A 16,314-nucleotide genomic window follows, 5' to 3' on the forward strand; every position below is an offset into this window, starting at 1 on the left:
TCTTTCTAGGTTTTAAGCCTATCCTATTTATGAAAAAAAAATGTGTTGAGCACTTTTAAACTATTAAATACTTTCCTATTGTTTCCTTACTCCATCTTTAATTTGAAGCCAGCTTTATTAAATTACACCTTGTTCTAATTATAAAAATATAAACTAAGAAAGCGTGAAGTACTAAGCATCTCCTTTAGTAATAGGTCCTTTTTGCTCATTTAATCATGTTTTATGTTTCAAAAGCAAATTTCAGGCTATTTACTTTTAAAGCATAAGTACAGCAAAAAAGTGTTGCTTTGTCTCATCTCTTTTTTATGCTAACTTGAGAAGAATTTTTTTAAAAAGGAAACAGCTCTACAAACTCACAAAGCCCTAATAGAAGATTGTTCATATCTATTATATTCCTGTCAGTTTTTTATTTAATATGATTGTTATATGTAAAATGCTTTGCAACTGCACAATAACATGTGAGTACTGTTTTCAGTGAGGTATATTTAACATAATCAAGTAAAGACAGGATTTTAAAAACTGAAAGGAATTTCAAATGTTCATACTGAGTTAAAGCAGAATTTCTTTGAATTACTTTGAATGCTTCTTTCTGAGTTTTTCCCCTCACATATTAAGTTGTTGTTTATGCAATAAGCATATTATAAACTGTAAGAGTTTAAGCCTGATCATTTTTGTATTCAGTGGTAAACTGCAAGGTGATTCTATGGTCTATATGCATTTATTTGTTTTATTGGCTGGTTGTGTATTCTCAGAGTTTTCTCCAATTTCTAAGTTCAAGAGCATTAATACTTTTCCTATCTTGCTTCTTCAAAGTCTAACTGTCAATTGTATCAAAGAGAAACTTATTATTTGCATAATACTGATCTTTTCAGATATAGACATGCAAGGGCCTCTAAATACATTTTCCAAACTTTTATTGTTGTTTACCAAGAGTATAGCTTGCTTGCTTGCTTGATGGGTAGATTGAATGATTATGTGCCATCAAGATATTGACTACTGTTAGCAACTACAAACCATATTTTTCAGAGTATAAGACTCACCTTAGTTTTGGGGAAGAAAACAAGGAAAAAAGGCCTCTGCCTCCTAGCAATTTAGCAAACAACAAACAGCACAGATGATATACACTGTTGGTTGTGTATTTCTGTGCATGTGTGCCTGACCCATAGAAATAGGAAAGAATTGGAGAAATGTACATTATGGCAGTATATTAATGCCAGAAGGTTTTCTTAAATGTAATCATACTAATCCTTCCAATTACTTAAATAGATCTACTCCAAATAGTCAGGATTTAACTCAGCTGCTTTATCTTAATACTAAACAGGACACTCACATTTCAGACTATACTTATAAAGAGCTGTTAAAATTGGCTTTCTGGAATTATACATTATTCTCTGTTATTTAAAATAAGATACAATAGCACCAGGCCTCTTCAGATCAAGCATTTGTTTTAAAAAACTTCATTTTGTTGTCTAGACCAGTGTTTCCCAACCTTGGCAACTTGAAGATATCTGGACTTCAACTCCCAGAATTCCCCATGCTGGTTGGGGGATTCTGGGAGTTAAAGTCCAGATATCTTCAAGTTGTCAAGGTTGGGAAACACTGGTCTAGAACAATAATAAAGCAAAATTTAAAAATAAGTCTAGTAATTTGAACATTCTACAGACATTGACTTACCTCCCTGCATCCAGTTTAGCAGAAAATAAAAATCTGGGTCTTGCAGCAATTTGCTTCCTTGCAGTTAGTGTCACTTTCAGTTTAGCAGGTGGCCCAGCCTTTAAATCAGATGAGGGTTTGGGGAGCTGATAATGAGTTGTTTGGCTTAAGACGCTCTGTTCTGTTTGCTGCAAGGAGGTAAATTGCTGGGAGGCAGAGGCCAAAGGGTGGGGTGGGGTGGCTGGGTGGGTGGGTGGGGCTGTATTCGGTGTATAAGACACACCCAAGTTTTCACCCTCTTTTGGGGGGTAAAAAGGTGCATCTTATACTCTGAAAAATATGATAGATTTTCTTTATCTGGTGTTTTAACATTGCATCCATCATCAAGGTAAGTGAGTCTCTCCATCTTGCTCTTGGTCATCCTATTCTGATCGTTTGTGTTTCAAGTCAGAACTGTAGTTTGATTTGTTCGATTATCCATTTGTTTACCTTCCGTGAAGAAAGCTTCTCCAATACTAAAATTCAAAAGTGTCAATACTCTTCCTATCGTGCAGTTGTTTCCATAGAATATCACAGGGAATACCATAGCTTGTATAATTTTTATCTTTATATATAAAGAGATATCCTGGGGCAACTGAATATCTTTTCCAAGGGCTTCATGGAAAAAAGAATTTGAGGGAAATAGAATTGCATGAGATATAGGAAACAGTTTTTGAAGTGCAGTTTGGACTTTTCCCTGGCCAACAATTTAAAAACTATTTTAAACGCCTTTTGTCCATATTACTTGAAATAAAAAAACAAAAAATATTAAATCATCCAGAAACAAAGATAAGTTATACAATATAATATTATTGGCAAAGAGGAGGAATACTTCTAATCTGTCCCCAATGGATGTGTACATAGAGAATTTGTGATTTATATCACAAGTCTCTTGTGTATTAGTTGAGCCAAACACACTGTAAACTATGGCAGGAGATTAATTAGAGCTAACAGAAGAGTTCTGCTTTATTCGGGGTGCTAGGGAATATAGCTAAGCCAGTGTTTCCCAACCTTGGCAACTTGAAGATATTTTGGACTTCAACTCCAAGAATTCCCCAGCCAGCATTTGGAATTCTGGGAGTTGAAGTCCAAATATCTTCAAGTTGCCAAGGTTGGGAAACACTGAGCTTAGCTGTTCCTGGCTCTGTGTGTATGGATGTGCATACACAATCATTTCACTTTTGTTGGGGAGGGAAAACTAAACAAGCAAAGTGTGCACATACAAACATGTGAATATGACCCAAAATCTCATTGTTTTAGAATCGAGACGAACATCATAATGAAGAATTGATTTCATTGACTGAAGATCCTTCAACTAAAAAGCTCTTTTGACATAAGCTGCCATCTATGATAGAGAATCTGTATTGATAAAATAAACTGAGCACATTAAAAGGGCTTTCTTGCTCTTATTATTTAAAAGGAAATCTGTCTAGGGCAGGGGTGGGCAAAGTTGGCTCTTCTATGACTTGTGGACTTAAACTCCCAGAATTCCTGGGCCAATCATGCTATCTCAGGAATTCTGGGAGTTGAAGTCCACATATCATAGAAGAGCCAAGTTTGCGTACCCTGGTCTAGGGGGTTTAATCTTTTGATTCAGTACACAGAATAAGTTTTATTTCATGATCCAAAACCAAGGTCTAAAATTTTCTCAAGGAAACTGCTGATTACTGGCTGAAGCAAGTTAGAAAGAGAGAGAAGTGCTAATTCATTAGCTAGGCAGCACATCTGTCCTATCAAGAGCCAGATTTTTTTTGGGGGGGGGGACGGAAGAAAAATAGGGGAAATCCTTGAGTTTAATGTCTCTTCTATTTTTTTAGTATTCCTTTGGGAGGTGACTTTAATTATGCAACCCACTATAGTAACTCTTGCTTCCATTGTTTCAAATTAAAGGTAAAAAGAATCACCAGTTGAAAAATTTGAAATGGCCACTTAGTTCCTGTATTTTGAAAAATACATAACTATTACTGTGTAACTCCCCATATCATCTTTATGGGCTTAAGTTTATCAATTCATTATTGTTTAAACTGAACTGGAAAGGTCTCCTTTTTCTGTCTCCTAAAGCAAAAACACAAATGACTTTCTTAGTAGTAAAATGTTATTTTGTATAGCATGTAACTGCACATTCAAAAGAATGAAAGTAACATTGTATATTATTTAAATATATGTATTATTGCCAAAAGGAATAGTGTTTAATATTTCATATGGTTTATTTAAGGCAATCTTTCCAGTGGCGTTTTGTTCACAGTGAGGTATCTTTTAATTGGAACCCATTGCGATTGCCAAGAGCAATAGGAAGATGTTACAAGGAAAGCAAATTAAAATTATGGAAATAAGCATAATTAGCAGTATAAAGTCTCCAGAAGGAATGTGCAGTTTATAAGTTTTTTTTCTATCTTGTGATCAGTTGTGGTTCAAAATGCCTGAACTCAGGACAAATATTTATATCAGTGCCAAATTACATCTTAAAATGCAGTAGTATTTAGTTTTTTCTCTTAAACTTTGCTTCTACTAAAAAACAGCAAAGTAGTTAGCAGAAATAGTTTCCAGTTTCTCTTAAATAGACAAAATAAGAGATGTTAGTTTTCTTACAGCAGTGTGTAGCTCCATTTGTATAAAAATAAAAATGTGTAAATTAACATTAATAATGTTTAGAATTATTGCTTAAATTAACATAAAATATTTAGAAAAATATATTTTATTTTAATATATTTAGAAAAATATATTTTATAAAATATAAAAAATGAAGTATTACATAAATTTCAACCGTTTATCAAATTTATATTAGATGCACATCTCACAAAATACTCTGAACAGAATCTTGTAAGTCCTATAACTTTTCCCATGCTTGCTATTCTGCCTTCCCCAATTTTTCAGCAGAGAACGCCATTCTGAACATTGTCAGGAAAATAACTAATTTTAGTTGCACACATTGGAACTTGTAAACACTTGTCTCCAATTTTTTAGGTCTGTAATTTCCTGTTCTTAAGATAGGAATATTCTTTCCTTTCCTATAAAAGACATTTCTTTTTGGTCCTACAAAATAAACTTATCTATCCAGAAATTAACAATCCCACGTCTAAGAATTGGTTCTGGAACCAACTCCCTCCAGAGATCTGTTCTGTTCCCACCCTTCTGGCCTTTTGCGAGGTCTAAAAACTACCTCTGCCAGCAGACCTGGAGCTGTTGATCTTAACATCTTGCTCCGGTCGAGGATATGATTATAGTTAGAATGAATGTGTATGTCTAGTTTGTATATCTTTGGGGGTTTAATACTAGTTTTAGGTTTGGAGTTCTCCTCACTAGATTTTGTATTATATTTTATCCTTATTTGTAAGCTTCCTGAATCTGCAGAGAAGGGTGGCATAGAATCCAACCAAAATAAATAAATCCAAGCAAGTTAGTAAGTAAACAAACAAACAAACAAACAAACAACAAATAAATAAATGAACGAATGAATAAATAAATAAATAAATAAATAAATAAAAATAATAAAATATTGTTTTTACTAAGCCAATACAGTAGTACCTCTACTAAGAACGCCTCTACTTAAGAACTTTCCTAGATAAGAACCGGGTGTTCAAGATTTTTTTGCCTCTTTTTAAGAACCATTTTCTACTTAAGAACCCAAGCCCAGAAAAATTTCCCAGGATATTTGGGATTGGCACGAAGGACTGACCAATTTCTTGCCATTCCCCTGAGTTTCTCTCTCTGGCGCACTGTATGGGAAGCAGCCTGGCGCTGGGTGTATGGGAAGCGTGTGCTCCTCCACGCCGCTTCAGAGTCCCTCTTTTTTTTAAGCCTTAAATTTTGGATTTTTTGATTCCCCTCACCTCACCTTCTTCCTTCGGCAGCACTGCCCTCCTCCTCTTCTTCTTCCTCCTCCCCCCACCCAAATTCCGAGCTTTTATTTCTTTCCTAATGGATTTGCACGCATTATTTGCTTCTACATTGATTCCTATGGGAAAAAATGCTTCTACTTCCTAAACTTTTCTACTGGAGTCCACATTTCAGCTGGCCAGGAAGGATGTCTCCATGACGTCAAAGCTCCGCCCATGGAATTCCCTATGGGATTCCCCACCTCCGTTTGAGCCTCCCGACCGCCAACAGCACTGCGGCTCTTTTGCAAAGCTGACAGCTGGGCAGCGGGGCTTCTCAAGCGTTCTCCTGAACCCAAATGCTGAACCCGAACTTTTGCCGAACTTCCGGATTCGGCGTTCAGGAGAACGCTGAGAAGCCCCCGGCTGTTTCAAAAGACGCACGGGCGGCGGGGCTTCTCGGTAGCCTTCCAAACACCAAACCCAGAAGTTCGGCAAAAGTTCAGGTTTGGCGTTTGGGTTTGGGAGAAAGCCGAGAAGCCCCACGGCTGTTTCAAAAGGTGACAGCCAGGTGGTGGGGCTTCTCGGCGGCCTCACAAACCTGAACCCAATCTTTTGCTGAACTTCCGGGTTCAGCATTCGGGAGAATGCTGAGAAGCGCCCGGCTGTTTCAAAAGGTGACAGCCAGGCGGCGGCGGCGCCCAGAGGAACGCCATTTTTGCGGGGGGGGGGTTTCTTGCACGCATTAATGATTTTACATTGTTTCCTATGGGAAACATTGTTTCGTCTTACGAACTTTTCGCCTTACGAACCTCCTCTGGGAACCAATTAAGTTCTTAAGACGAGGTATTACTGTATTTTACAAGAAAGCCTGGTTAACTGTGACTACTTGGTGGGTTAACTTCCGTGTGTGCGCAAAACAAGTTTTGGGCCTAGTAGCTCTGCCCAACAAGATGCATAATTGGAAAATTTTTGTGAGAGAAAAACTGTTGCACTCTTTTGTAATCAGCTTTCCTAAAGGCAGCTACAGTATAATCCAAGAGGTTTTATGTTTAGTTCTAAAATACATTGTTTTATGTTTTTAATGTAAGGGTTTTTTTATTTCTGCATTCTCTTATTGCTATAAATTCGTTAATTTTAAGAGATAAGAGGTCACTTGAATAATTGCCTTCTTGTCTTTGTGCTGAGAGATTCAGCTATAGAGAAAGAATTTAATTATTTCGACATCCTTTATTTTTTAGATGCCGGACCCTGTCAGGCTCACCCAGACCAAAGAACTTTAAGAAGATTCATTTCATCAAGAATTTGCGGCAGAATGATACAAGAAGTGGCAGGTATTTTGCAGGAAAGAATACCGTATAATTGGGATAACACGTGAATATAGGAAATGAGAACAAATTATTTGGGGCATATAGAAATGGGATTCTAAATTCAGAACTGTATGTTTTTGTATAGAACTCTGCAAATAAAATCATCAAGCATATTGATGGAGAATTATCTATGTATGCTGATCAGCAAGCTGAGCTACATGTTTTAAAAATTGTTACTATTCTGTTCTTATGACCTAGAAAGCATGCTTTTTCTGTTATGATCTCTGCCTCAGAAGTTTTGGCTGCCATGACCCTGCTAATCTTTCGATAATCTTTTGAAATATGGTTTTTCCCCCAAGCACCCAGATAGGTTGGTTTTGTGCCTGTTGTATGTATAATCTACCTTGCTTATATTCGCCTTGTTATATGTAACTCTTAAAGTTAGCTCACTTGTGTTTTATTGCATTGGTTTTAACAGTATATTGCCCAGAAATCCATGCTGAGTGGGTCAACTTACAGGAATCTAAATTATAAATAATATACATTTTATCTGCCTGTCTATCCAGATGTATTGAAGCACAAAATATAACATTTCCAACCATCATGGCCACTCCTGTGTTGGTTGGGAATTTGAGGAACTCTAACCCAATACAACTGCAGAATACTAACCTGAGAGGTAATGGTTTAAAATCTTCTGTATTCCATCCATAGAACAAATGACCTGGGGAGTTTTATTTGTGGCAAATATCTGCAAGAGATTCTGAGGTCTCTTCATGCAGTTTCACCAACTATAAATGCTTTATCATTATATTTATTTATGAGAGGCTGTAGCTGTGCTAATCTCTTCTTTAAGTGAACAAGCTTGATTCAAAGTAATATGAAGATTAAATCTTTGCATGAAATCAAGCTTACTATTTCGATAGCCATGGCATCTAGCTAATAAGAGATATTTACAGGAGTGAAAAATGACAGGCATCATTATTCTCAATAACACTTTGATAAGATTGTGTGCCCTACAACATAATAAGAAATAGAAGCAATAAAATCCTATATTGTTACATGTGAACCAGGAAATATAATGGACAATGGGACTCTTCAATGAAGTAGGGAATAGTCAGCAGTTGTCTTGAAACTTACTGTTAGATTTAGTAGATTTAGTGACTGAGCAATTCCAATTTATTGGAGTTGAAGACTAGGATCTTTTAAGTGTAGAAAAGAAATGAAGCATGAGCACACTGTGCCTGGAATAATTGTGTAAAGAATGCATGTCTCTTATTTTGTGCTTGAGATGTTGTGAAATTGGTAGGATAAATGACCACCTATCATTTGATGGTGTACAAATGGATGCTGGACATGTAAGAGAAAAAGATCTTTAGTTCAGTGCTAAAATATCTGAATAATTTATTGACTTTCTTTTTCACCCACTAACAATCAGCAGTGAGTTCCAAATCCTTAGAAATAAGAGATTGTGTTTATGAAATCTGCCTCATTTTATATATTTGTATTGCCAGTTTAAAAGTTCTTATGCAGCAGGATAGACTTCTGTACATGACTAATAACTGAAGGTCTTTAGAAGCATTATTTCACAATGAAACTATGGCGTTTGTTATATAATAACAAGGCAGTCTGGTTTCTACAAAGAAAGATTGTTTTCCTATCTAGTTCAGCATGCTTGGTTTTAAATGTCAGGGTTTCTTATGGTGAACTATTTCTCCTTCCCTATTACTTGATCTTTTTGATCTCTACCACATTCATAGAGGTGTTTCTATTATTTGTATGCCTTTAAAGAACTTTAGATGAAGATGCTTTAAAATCTTTTCCTGTGGTCAACTGCTTCTAAAAAGTAAGGCTAGTGTAATGCCATGGGTTTATTTTGCCAACTTCAATTATACAGTGTTCCCTCGATTTTCGCGGGTTCGAACTTCGCGAAAAGTCTATACCACGGTTTTTCAAAAATATTAATTAAAAAATACTTCGCAGGTTTTTTCCCTATACCACGGTTTTTCCCACCCGGTGACGTCATATGTCATCGCCAAACTTTCGTCTGCCTTTAAAAAACATTTTTTTAAATAAACTTTAATAAATAAACATGGTGAGTAATAATCTGAATGGTTGCTAAGGGAATAGGAAATTGCAGTTTAGGGGTTTAAAGTGTTAAGGGAAGGCTTGTGATACTGTTCATAGCTAAAAATAGTGTATTTACTTCCGCATCTCTACTTCGCAGAAATTTGACTTTCGCGGGCGGTCTCGGAACGCATCCCCCGCGAAAAGCAAGGGAACACTGTATATTGAACTTTGTTATGAGTAAGCATAATCTCATTCCAAAAACTCAAAACAGTAGGTAGCAGAGAGATTCTTACTCTTTATTATCCTCTAATCGCTGAACAGGTTTTTGCAGTCCAGATGTGATTATCACAGTCATGAATACCTTAAGTAAAAATGACTATGATTAGTCTCTTGATTGCTGTCCTTACATTTTGTTTTATGTTTTTTCCACTCTTCTTGAAATTAAAATATGTCGTTCATGATCAGCAGTGCAGAGTAATACCAAGTCAACTAAAAGGGGAATGAGAGTTCAGTTTTAATGCTTCATGAAGTTCAATTCCTGTGGATTAAATGAACATTCCTAAAAGATTAGCATCTAACGTAGCAGACATTCTGTGCAATAATTTGCTACAGTGCCACCTGTGTTCTCAATTAGAAACTTTGCACAGTTTCATTGCATATTTTGATATTTCATTGTATAGTCCGAAGAGGCTCAGATATTGTTGTAAGTTTAATGCCTCTTTTAAATTGTTGTGCTTTCATTTTTTGAATGAAAACACAAAATAGTGAAGCCATCTGCTTGATGTTAGATTTGGTTAGCTGTTAAGTATTTTGTACTGTCATCTGCTCAGCAGGATTTACCTATTGTTATCTTTATGAACATGGGCAGAAAGAATAATTTATTTCTCAAACATCTCTGGCACAGCATTCTGCTTTTAAAAAAAGAGATAATCAGCGTCTTATTTGTAGCTTCCTGGGGATTACCTTGTCAGATATTTAAACATAATGAAAGAGACAAAAATACGACAGCTACATTGGAGGTTTGGCTGAAAGTTTTATGGAGATCTGACCCAGGGCCAGGTCTTTACTTTCTTCTCTTTCTTACCTCCTGCCTGGTGTACTTTCATTGTTTCTTAGACATAGCATTTTTAAAGCTCATATTAATAATGTTTACAGTATTCTGTTCTGCAGTTGTGCTTGTGTGAAATACAGAGAATAGACCTCCCTCTCTCTCATTAATGATATGATTAATGCTACACTCTTTCAAAGGACTTGCTGCCCCTTCCCAAAGGGGATGATGAGCTGTCCCTGTGTTTCATGAATTCATAATGCCTGGACTTGCATCTGATGTTATTAAATGAGCATGGGAAGTTGGATTTTGACAATTGAAAATGCTTTGCCCACAGCAAAATAATAGAAGGCATTGTGATCTTGGAGAAGTTAAAGTGTTGTATCAAACCCTGTGAGGACCAGGTTGATGATCCTCTCCAGCCATGGAAGCCCATGTGGGGATTTCAGCTATCCCTACAGCCAGCCTACATCATGGGAATGTTGCTGTGGGGAAAACTGGAGGAAGGAATGGCATGTAGACTACATAGAACAAAGATAGGAATAGCAAGGGTAACATGAAAGAAAAAAGAAGGATGAGATCATTCTGAATTGCTGGATATTCTCTCTACTCTACTCTACTGTAGATCATATGCTTTATCTTGTTTGCCTTCTAGAATAGTCCTTATTAGTGGCAGAAGATCCTTCTGCAGCATATTTTCAGTGCTGCCGTATCGGGATTGTAGCCATGTTGGGTATGTATACTTTTTCATAGCTTTTTTTCTGAGTATACATTAAGTGTGACTTACAATATAGATGCCACAGCTGTCATTTCAGAAAAAGGATGCCATAATTACAATCTCTGCCCAGCTGAAAATTGTTGGAAGACCTGCTTATGGAACTCCATTTGGTTTGGTTTTGTGGGTTTGGTTCTTTGTCTTTGGTCTTCTAGTTGTATTTTTTTAATTAGTTGGTTTTTAGTTGTAAGACACTCAGAGTCATTTGAGAGTTAGGCATCCTACACATTTGAATAAATATACAGTGATACCTTGTCTTACAAACTTAATTGGTTCCAGGACAAGGTTCTTAAGGTGAAAAGTTTGTAAGACGAAACAATGTTTCCCATAGGAATCAATGGAAAAGCGATTAATGCGTGCAAGCCCAAAATTCACCCCTTTTGCCAGCCTAAGCGCCCATTTTTGTGCTGCTGGGATTCCCCTGAGGCTCCCCTCCATGGGAAACCCCACCTCCGGACTTCTGTGTTTTTGCAATGCTGCGATTTCACTGAGGCTCCTCTCGCTGGGAAACCCCACCTCCGGACTTCCGTTGCCAGCGAAGTGCCCGTTTTTTCACTACTGAAATTCTCCTGCTGGGATTCCCCTGCAGCATCAAAAAACCATGGAAGTCCGGAGGTGGGGTTTCCCATGGAGGGGAGCCTCAGGGTAATCCCAACAGCGCAAAAACGGGTGCTTCGCTGGCAATGGAAGTCTGGAGCAGGGCATCCCAGTGGCGGCGGTGGGTTTGTAAGGTGAAAATAGTTTGTAAGAAGAGGCAAAAAAATCTTAAATCCCGGGTTTGTATCTCAAAAAGTTTGTATGATGAGGCGTTTGTAAGATGGGGTATCACTGTATAACGTTTGTTTTTGATGGAAAAACAACATCTACAGATATAATTATTTTGCAGCATTTGGATTTGTCTCCTTACAAGGGGCCCATTGTAATCAGTGGTGGGATTCAATTTTTTTCCCTACTGGTTCTGTGGGTGTGGCTTAGTGGGCGTGGCAGAGGAAGGATAGTGTAAAATCTCAATTCCCACCCTACTCCAGGGGAAGGTTATTGCAAAATCACCATTTGCTCCCGATCAGCTAGGACTTGGGAGTCAGAAAATAAATGCGGGCGGGGCCATTCAGAGGTGGTTCTCTACTATTGGTTCTCCAGAAATGATCAGAATCTGCTGAATCCCGCCTCTGATTGTAATCAAGCAAGAAATAGTGATGTGGCAAGATTAGAAATGAATTGACTTTGTCGCAGGATCTCTTCTTGCTCTTCAATAGAAGAACATTAAGAACAACAATTCAACAAGGTTATATTGCAGGGCAAGAGTAAAAGTATTCTCTATATTAAACATACTTTAATAAATATGTAAATATAGAACAGATTTTTTTTCAGGCATTTTATTATTTATTCTTCCTCTAAAACTAAATGTGCTGTAGCACGTAGGATGAATAGAGATTAACAAGAAGCTCAGTCATAACCTCTGTTGGCTAAAGATTTTGAAGGCAAATTAGTTAGGACTGCAATTTGACAATAATTGCTCTCTTTTTTGTAGGATGGGATGGACTAAAAATGAGACATTAACTGTGTAACACGAATGGCTGTCATGTGAATGTTGATATAGTTGCTGAAAAGAGCAGCTGGTTCTGTGCTCAATTAGCATACACTGTACCATGTATATGGTGTGGAAAAGGGGATATCAATCGTTTCACCCCACTGGGATTGGGCTGCACCACCCATTCCAGCAAAGAAAAAATGCTGTAGGCCCCAGCACTCAAAGACCCAGTTGGCAGGGTCGAGGAGAAGGGCCTTCTCTGCCATGGCTCCTGCCCTTTAGAACAATTTACCTTCTGAGGGGAGATCAGCTTCCACCCTTCTGACCTCCCATAAGGGCCTGAACACCCAGCTCTGCCAGATCGTTTGGGGGCCCCATGGGGGAGCTTCACACTAGAGGTGGTTGATGACCTAAAAAGCAATCCTATCTCCCTCTCCCATCTTGCTTCTTCCTCATCTTTTAACTATAACTCTATTTTTATTATTGTAGAAATATTTATTCTTTATTATTTTAATGCTTTTACTGCTATAAGCTGCCCAGAGTTGCTTCAAAATAAGATGGGCAGAAAATAAATTTAATAAATAAAATAAATAATAAATAAAGTCCAACGTTCATCTATAAGTAAAATAGGTACAGTTAAAGGTACAGGGACTAGGTACTTATATGATGAATAGTAAAAGGGAAGTTATTTTGACCGCAAGTCATTCCAATCAAATTGTAAATTATGTTAACTGCTTCTTAGCATTTAATTGCTCATTGTTACAGTGAAAAAGCCATTAACAAGGAAAGAAAGTGGAAGCTAGCAATTATTTGGATTGAAGATTTTAGAGGGGTAATTTAAGATTTTTTTGCTTTAGAAAATTGATCATTAGTGATAAAAATCTCTCAAAGCAATTGCTACCTTTAGAAGAGTGATGTTTCTCAATCTTGCAACAGGAAAGGACATAATAATATACAAGGGTTATCCGGGAAGAAAGTTAACAAGGCATGTAGCTCTTGCGGGGAATGTTCGTGGGGGAAGTTGCTATTACTCTCATGTAGCGGGAAGCCAGCAGAAAAGAATGAGCAGTGCCAGTGGTCAGTAGATCATTGACTGGCTTTGTATTGAAGGTTAGAGATGAGTGTCCTCATTCCATTTCTTGCAAAGTGTGCCCTGTAATACTCTACCTGAATGCTAAGGGCATAAACACTGCTGCGGTAGGTGCTCAAGATTTATGCAAGATTTTTCTCGCCGATTGCTACCGTAGGTTTTGAATTTTTTGGCTGAAAGAGAATGGTTATGACACTACTGCATTGATTGCCATTTGCTCTCTGGAGTTTGGTGGTAAGCCCAAGTTTCTCCTCCTGTCACTATACAGTTGAGAAAAGCCTGACCTTCAACCTTGGAACAGTCAAGAAATTATCGGGTGGCACTGACTGTTGATTGTGTGCTTCAGTAAGCATCTTGGGTACCCATCGCAGCAGCGTTCATGCCCTTAGCATTCAGGTAGCGTATTACAGCACGCACTTCACGGGAAACGTAATGAGGACGCTCATATCTAACCTTCACCAGAATGTCAGTTGATGATCTACTGACCACTGGCACTGCTCGTTCTATTCCGCTGGCTTCCCGCTACACAATAGTAATACCAACTTCCCCCATGAACATTCCACACGAGAGTCAGCTCCAGTAACCTTACTTTCCAGATAACCCTCGTACTTATACAAGTAGTTCTCCACTTAACACTGGTCACTTAACAACTGTTGAAATGATCACAGATGATTTCAGAGCCTCAGCACTAATGTCTCAGATTCAAGTTTCCAACGGCCACCTTCCCACAGTCATACAATCACATTTTAAGCCTTGGCAACTGCTCCACATTTATAGGTGTTTGCAGTGTTCGGTGTTCACATGACTGCAATTTACAACATTGTTTATATTATGTTTCTTGCCTTTCGTAAGCTCCTTAAAACCCACCTCTGTCATCAGGCATGGGGGAATTGAGACTTTCCCTTCCCCCTAGGCTTATAAAATTTATGCATGGTATGTCTGTATGTATGATTGGTTTCTTAAATTGGGGTTTTAAAATTAACTTAAATATTAGATTTGTTTACATTGTATTATTATTGTTGTTAGCCGCCCCGAGTCTACGGAGAGGGGCGGCATACAAATCTGATTAATAAATAAATAAATAAAATAAATGTTTACGGGGCAAATTCATCATGGCCAACTTGTCACAAGACAACTCGCCACAGGACAATTCAATGATATATTGTTTCATTGAATTATTTTTATTGTTGGTAACCACATTTTCATTGAAATTATTGTAACTCTTGTATTTATGGATTAAAATTAATATAACTTGTATTTGTTGAATTGTCCTGTTGCAAGTTGCCTCGCGGCAAGTTGGTCATGGTGAGTTGTCCCACCCTGTGTAAGGATAGTATTTGTGTGATGCTATATACATGTATGTGAGAGAAAGAGAGAAGGGAAATATAAAAATGTAAGTTTGCTTTTTCACCCTCAATGCTAATCCATGTTTTTAAAACATTGTTTTATTTTCATATCACACTGATGTGTTCTCTCTAATCTAGAAGTTTATTGGTAATTGTTATCAGAAAAATAATATTTTGAAATCACAAAAACCATAGAAGACATGCTGTTAAGAAGTTAACTTTCATTAGTACAGTGGTACCTCATACGTGACTGCTTCAAAACTTATTGAATTTGGTATTCTATGTATTTTGACCTAAAAATGTTGTTCCGGTACTTGTTGTTTGGTACTTGACACATTGAGGTAGGCACAGAGAATGGATAGGAAATCAGCCATGCTGCGAAAGTGACTGACATAGGAAGTCCTTCCTGGCCCAAAAATGGATCAATGGTAAGTCATGTGGGTTTTTTGGCACTCGATGTTTTTACTACTCATTGCACTTCCTGGAAACAGTTAACAATGAGTACTGAGGTACCACTGTATGTAAGAGAAAAACATATTTATAAACATGAACTTTCTTGTATAACTAAAGAGATAAATTGAAGTGTTGAACTGAAAAAAGTTCACCTAATTTTCCAACCCGATAATCAGGCGATGAAATAAAAAATATATTTGACCAATTTTATTTCCTTGCACTTATATTGCGTTTTTAGCTACCATTTTCTTTTCCTTCTCCAATTTGTTCTCCAGGCCTTCTCTATTTCTAGTTATCAAGACAGAAGACCATATCATACAATATCATATAGGAAACTTTCCTTTACGATGAATTGCCCTAACATTATCTTTAATAATTTTGACTACCTGTTTGATATGGTGTGGTTTGTAATTGGATCACTGATAATCTGAGTTCATATTATGAAGAAGAAGCTTGATGAAATGCGGAGTAAAGAAAACAAACTAAAGAATTTCAGGAATTCTAAAAATACTGGCAATGAGAGGAAGACTGTTAGAATGATGAGCCAGACCTTGACTTTTGACTCAGCAATGTTTACTAAAGAATATTTAACAACATTCTGATAAATTATTCCTGTTGCAAACATGTTCCATCTAATTCAAGAAAAGTTAAATTATAAATAAAAGTTTGTACCATGGTTTCAGAATTAAAATTTAAAAAATGAAAGCAAAATGGGCACTCTTTAAAATGAGGTATATTTTAATCAGAATGAAAGTCTGCGGAGAGGGGTGGCATACAAATCCAATAAATAAAATAAAATAAATAATAAATAAATAAATAAATAAATGTGATGTAGTTGTTTCTACATCACTCTTTCCTCAATTCTAAAAATGGGGCATGTAAGCAGAGCTGCCCACCGCCCGAAATGTGATGCTCTTTTTTGGTCTCAACACAACTGACAGTTTGGGGCTCAAGACTCCCGTGAAAGATGCAAGCATTGCCAAAAGAACCATGATCCCGTGCCCCACAACCTCTACCCCCCACAGCCAGACACTCCGTTGTTTGGAATCAGGGTTGCGCGCTGTCACCTGAAAACATTTTCGTCCCCGATTCCAAATACGGGATGCCCAACCATTGCGGAAGAGAAGCCGCAGGGGACAAGATCATGTTTTCTGTTAGCCATGATGGCATCTCCAAAAGCCACACGG

The 16,314-nt window shown here is 37.3% G+C and overlaps 1 protein-coding gene across 3 annotated transcripts in view; it reads left to right on the forward strand.

Annotated features, from left to right (window-relative positions):
- The window catches only part of CABLES1 (Cdk5 and Abl enzyme substrate 1), a 60,899-nt gene that overhangs the window by 26,139 nt on the left and 18,446 nt on the right, over positions 1 to 16,314 (forward strand). Inside the window, exons 1-3 of one of the 3 annotated variants that reach the window (XM_070747631.1) lie at positions 1,963 to 2,041; positions 6,749 to 6,841; positions 10,588 to 10,665. Coding sequence is in view for 2 of the 3 variants with exons in the window: in XM_070747629.1 (XP_070603730.1) it covers positions 6,749 to 6,841; positions 10,588 to 10,665 (171 nt within the window). In the remaining variant the exon portion in view is untranslated. Of the gene's footprint in view, positions 1 to 1,962; positions 2,042 to 6,748; positions 6,842 to 10,587; positions 10,666 to 16,314 lie in introns of those variants that run through there. The other 2 variants (XM_070747629.1, XM_070747630.1) reach the window with 2 other exon arrangements.

Source organism: Erythrolamprus reginae, chromosome 3 (genome assembly GCF_031021105.1).
Source record: "Erythrolamprus reginae isolate rEryReg1 chromosome 3, rEryReg1.hap1, whole genome shotgun sequence".
NCBI classification, from domain to species: domain Eukaryota; kingdom Metazoa; phylum Chordata; class Lepidosauria; order Squamata; family Dipsadidae; genus Erythrolamprus; species Erythrolamprus reginae.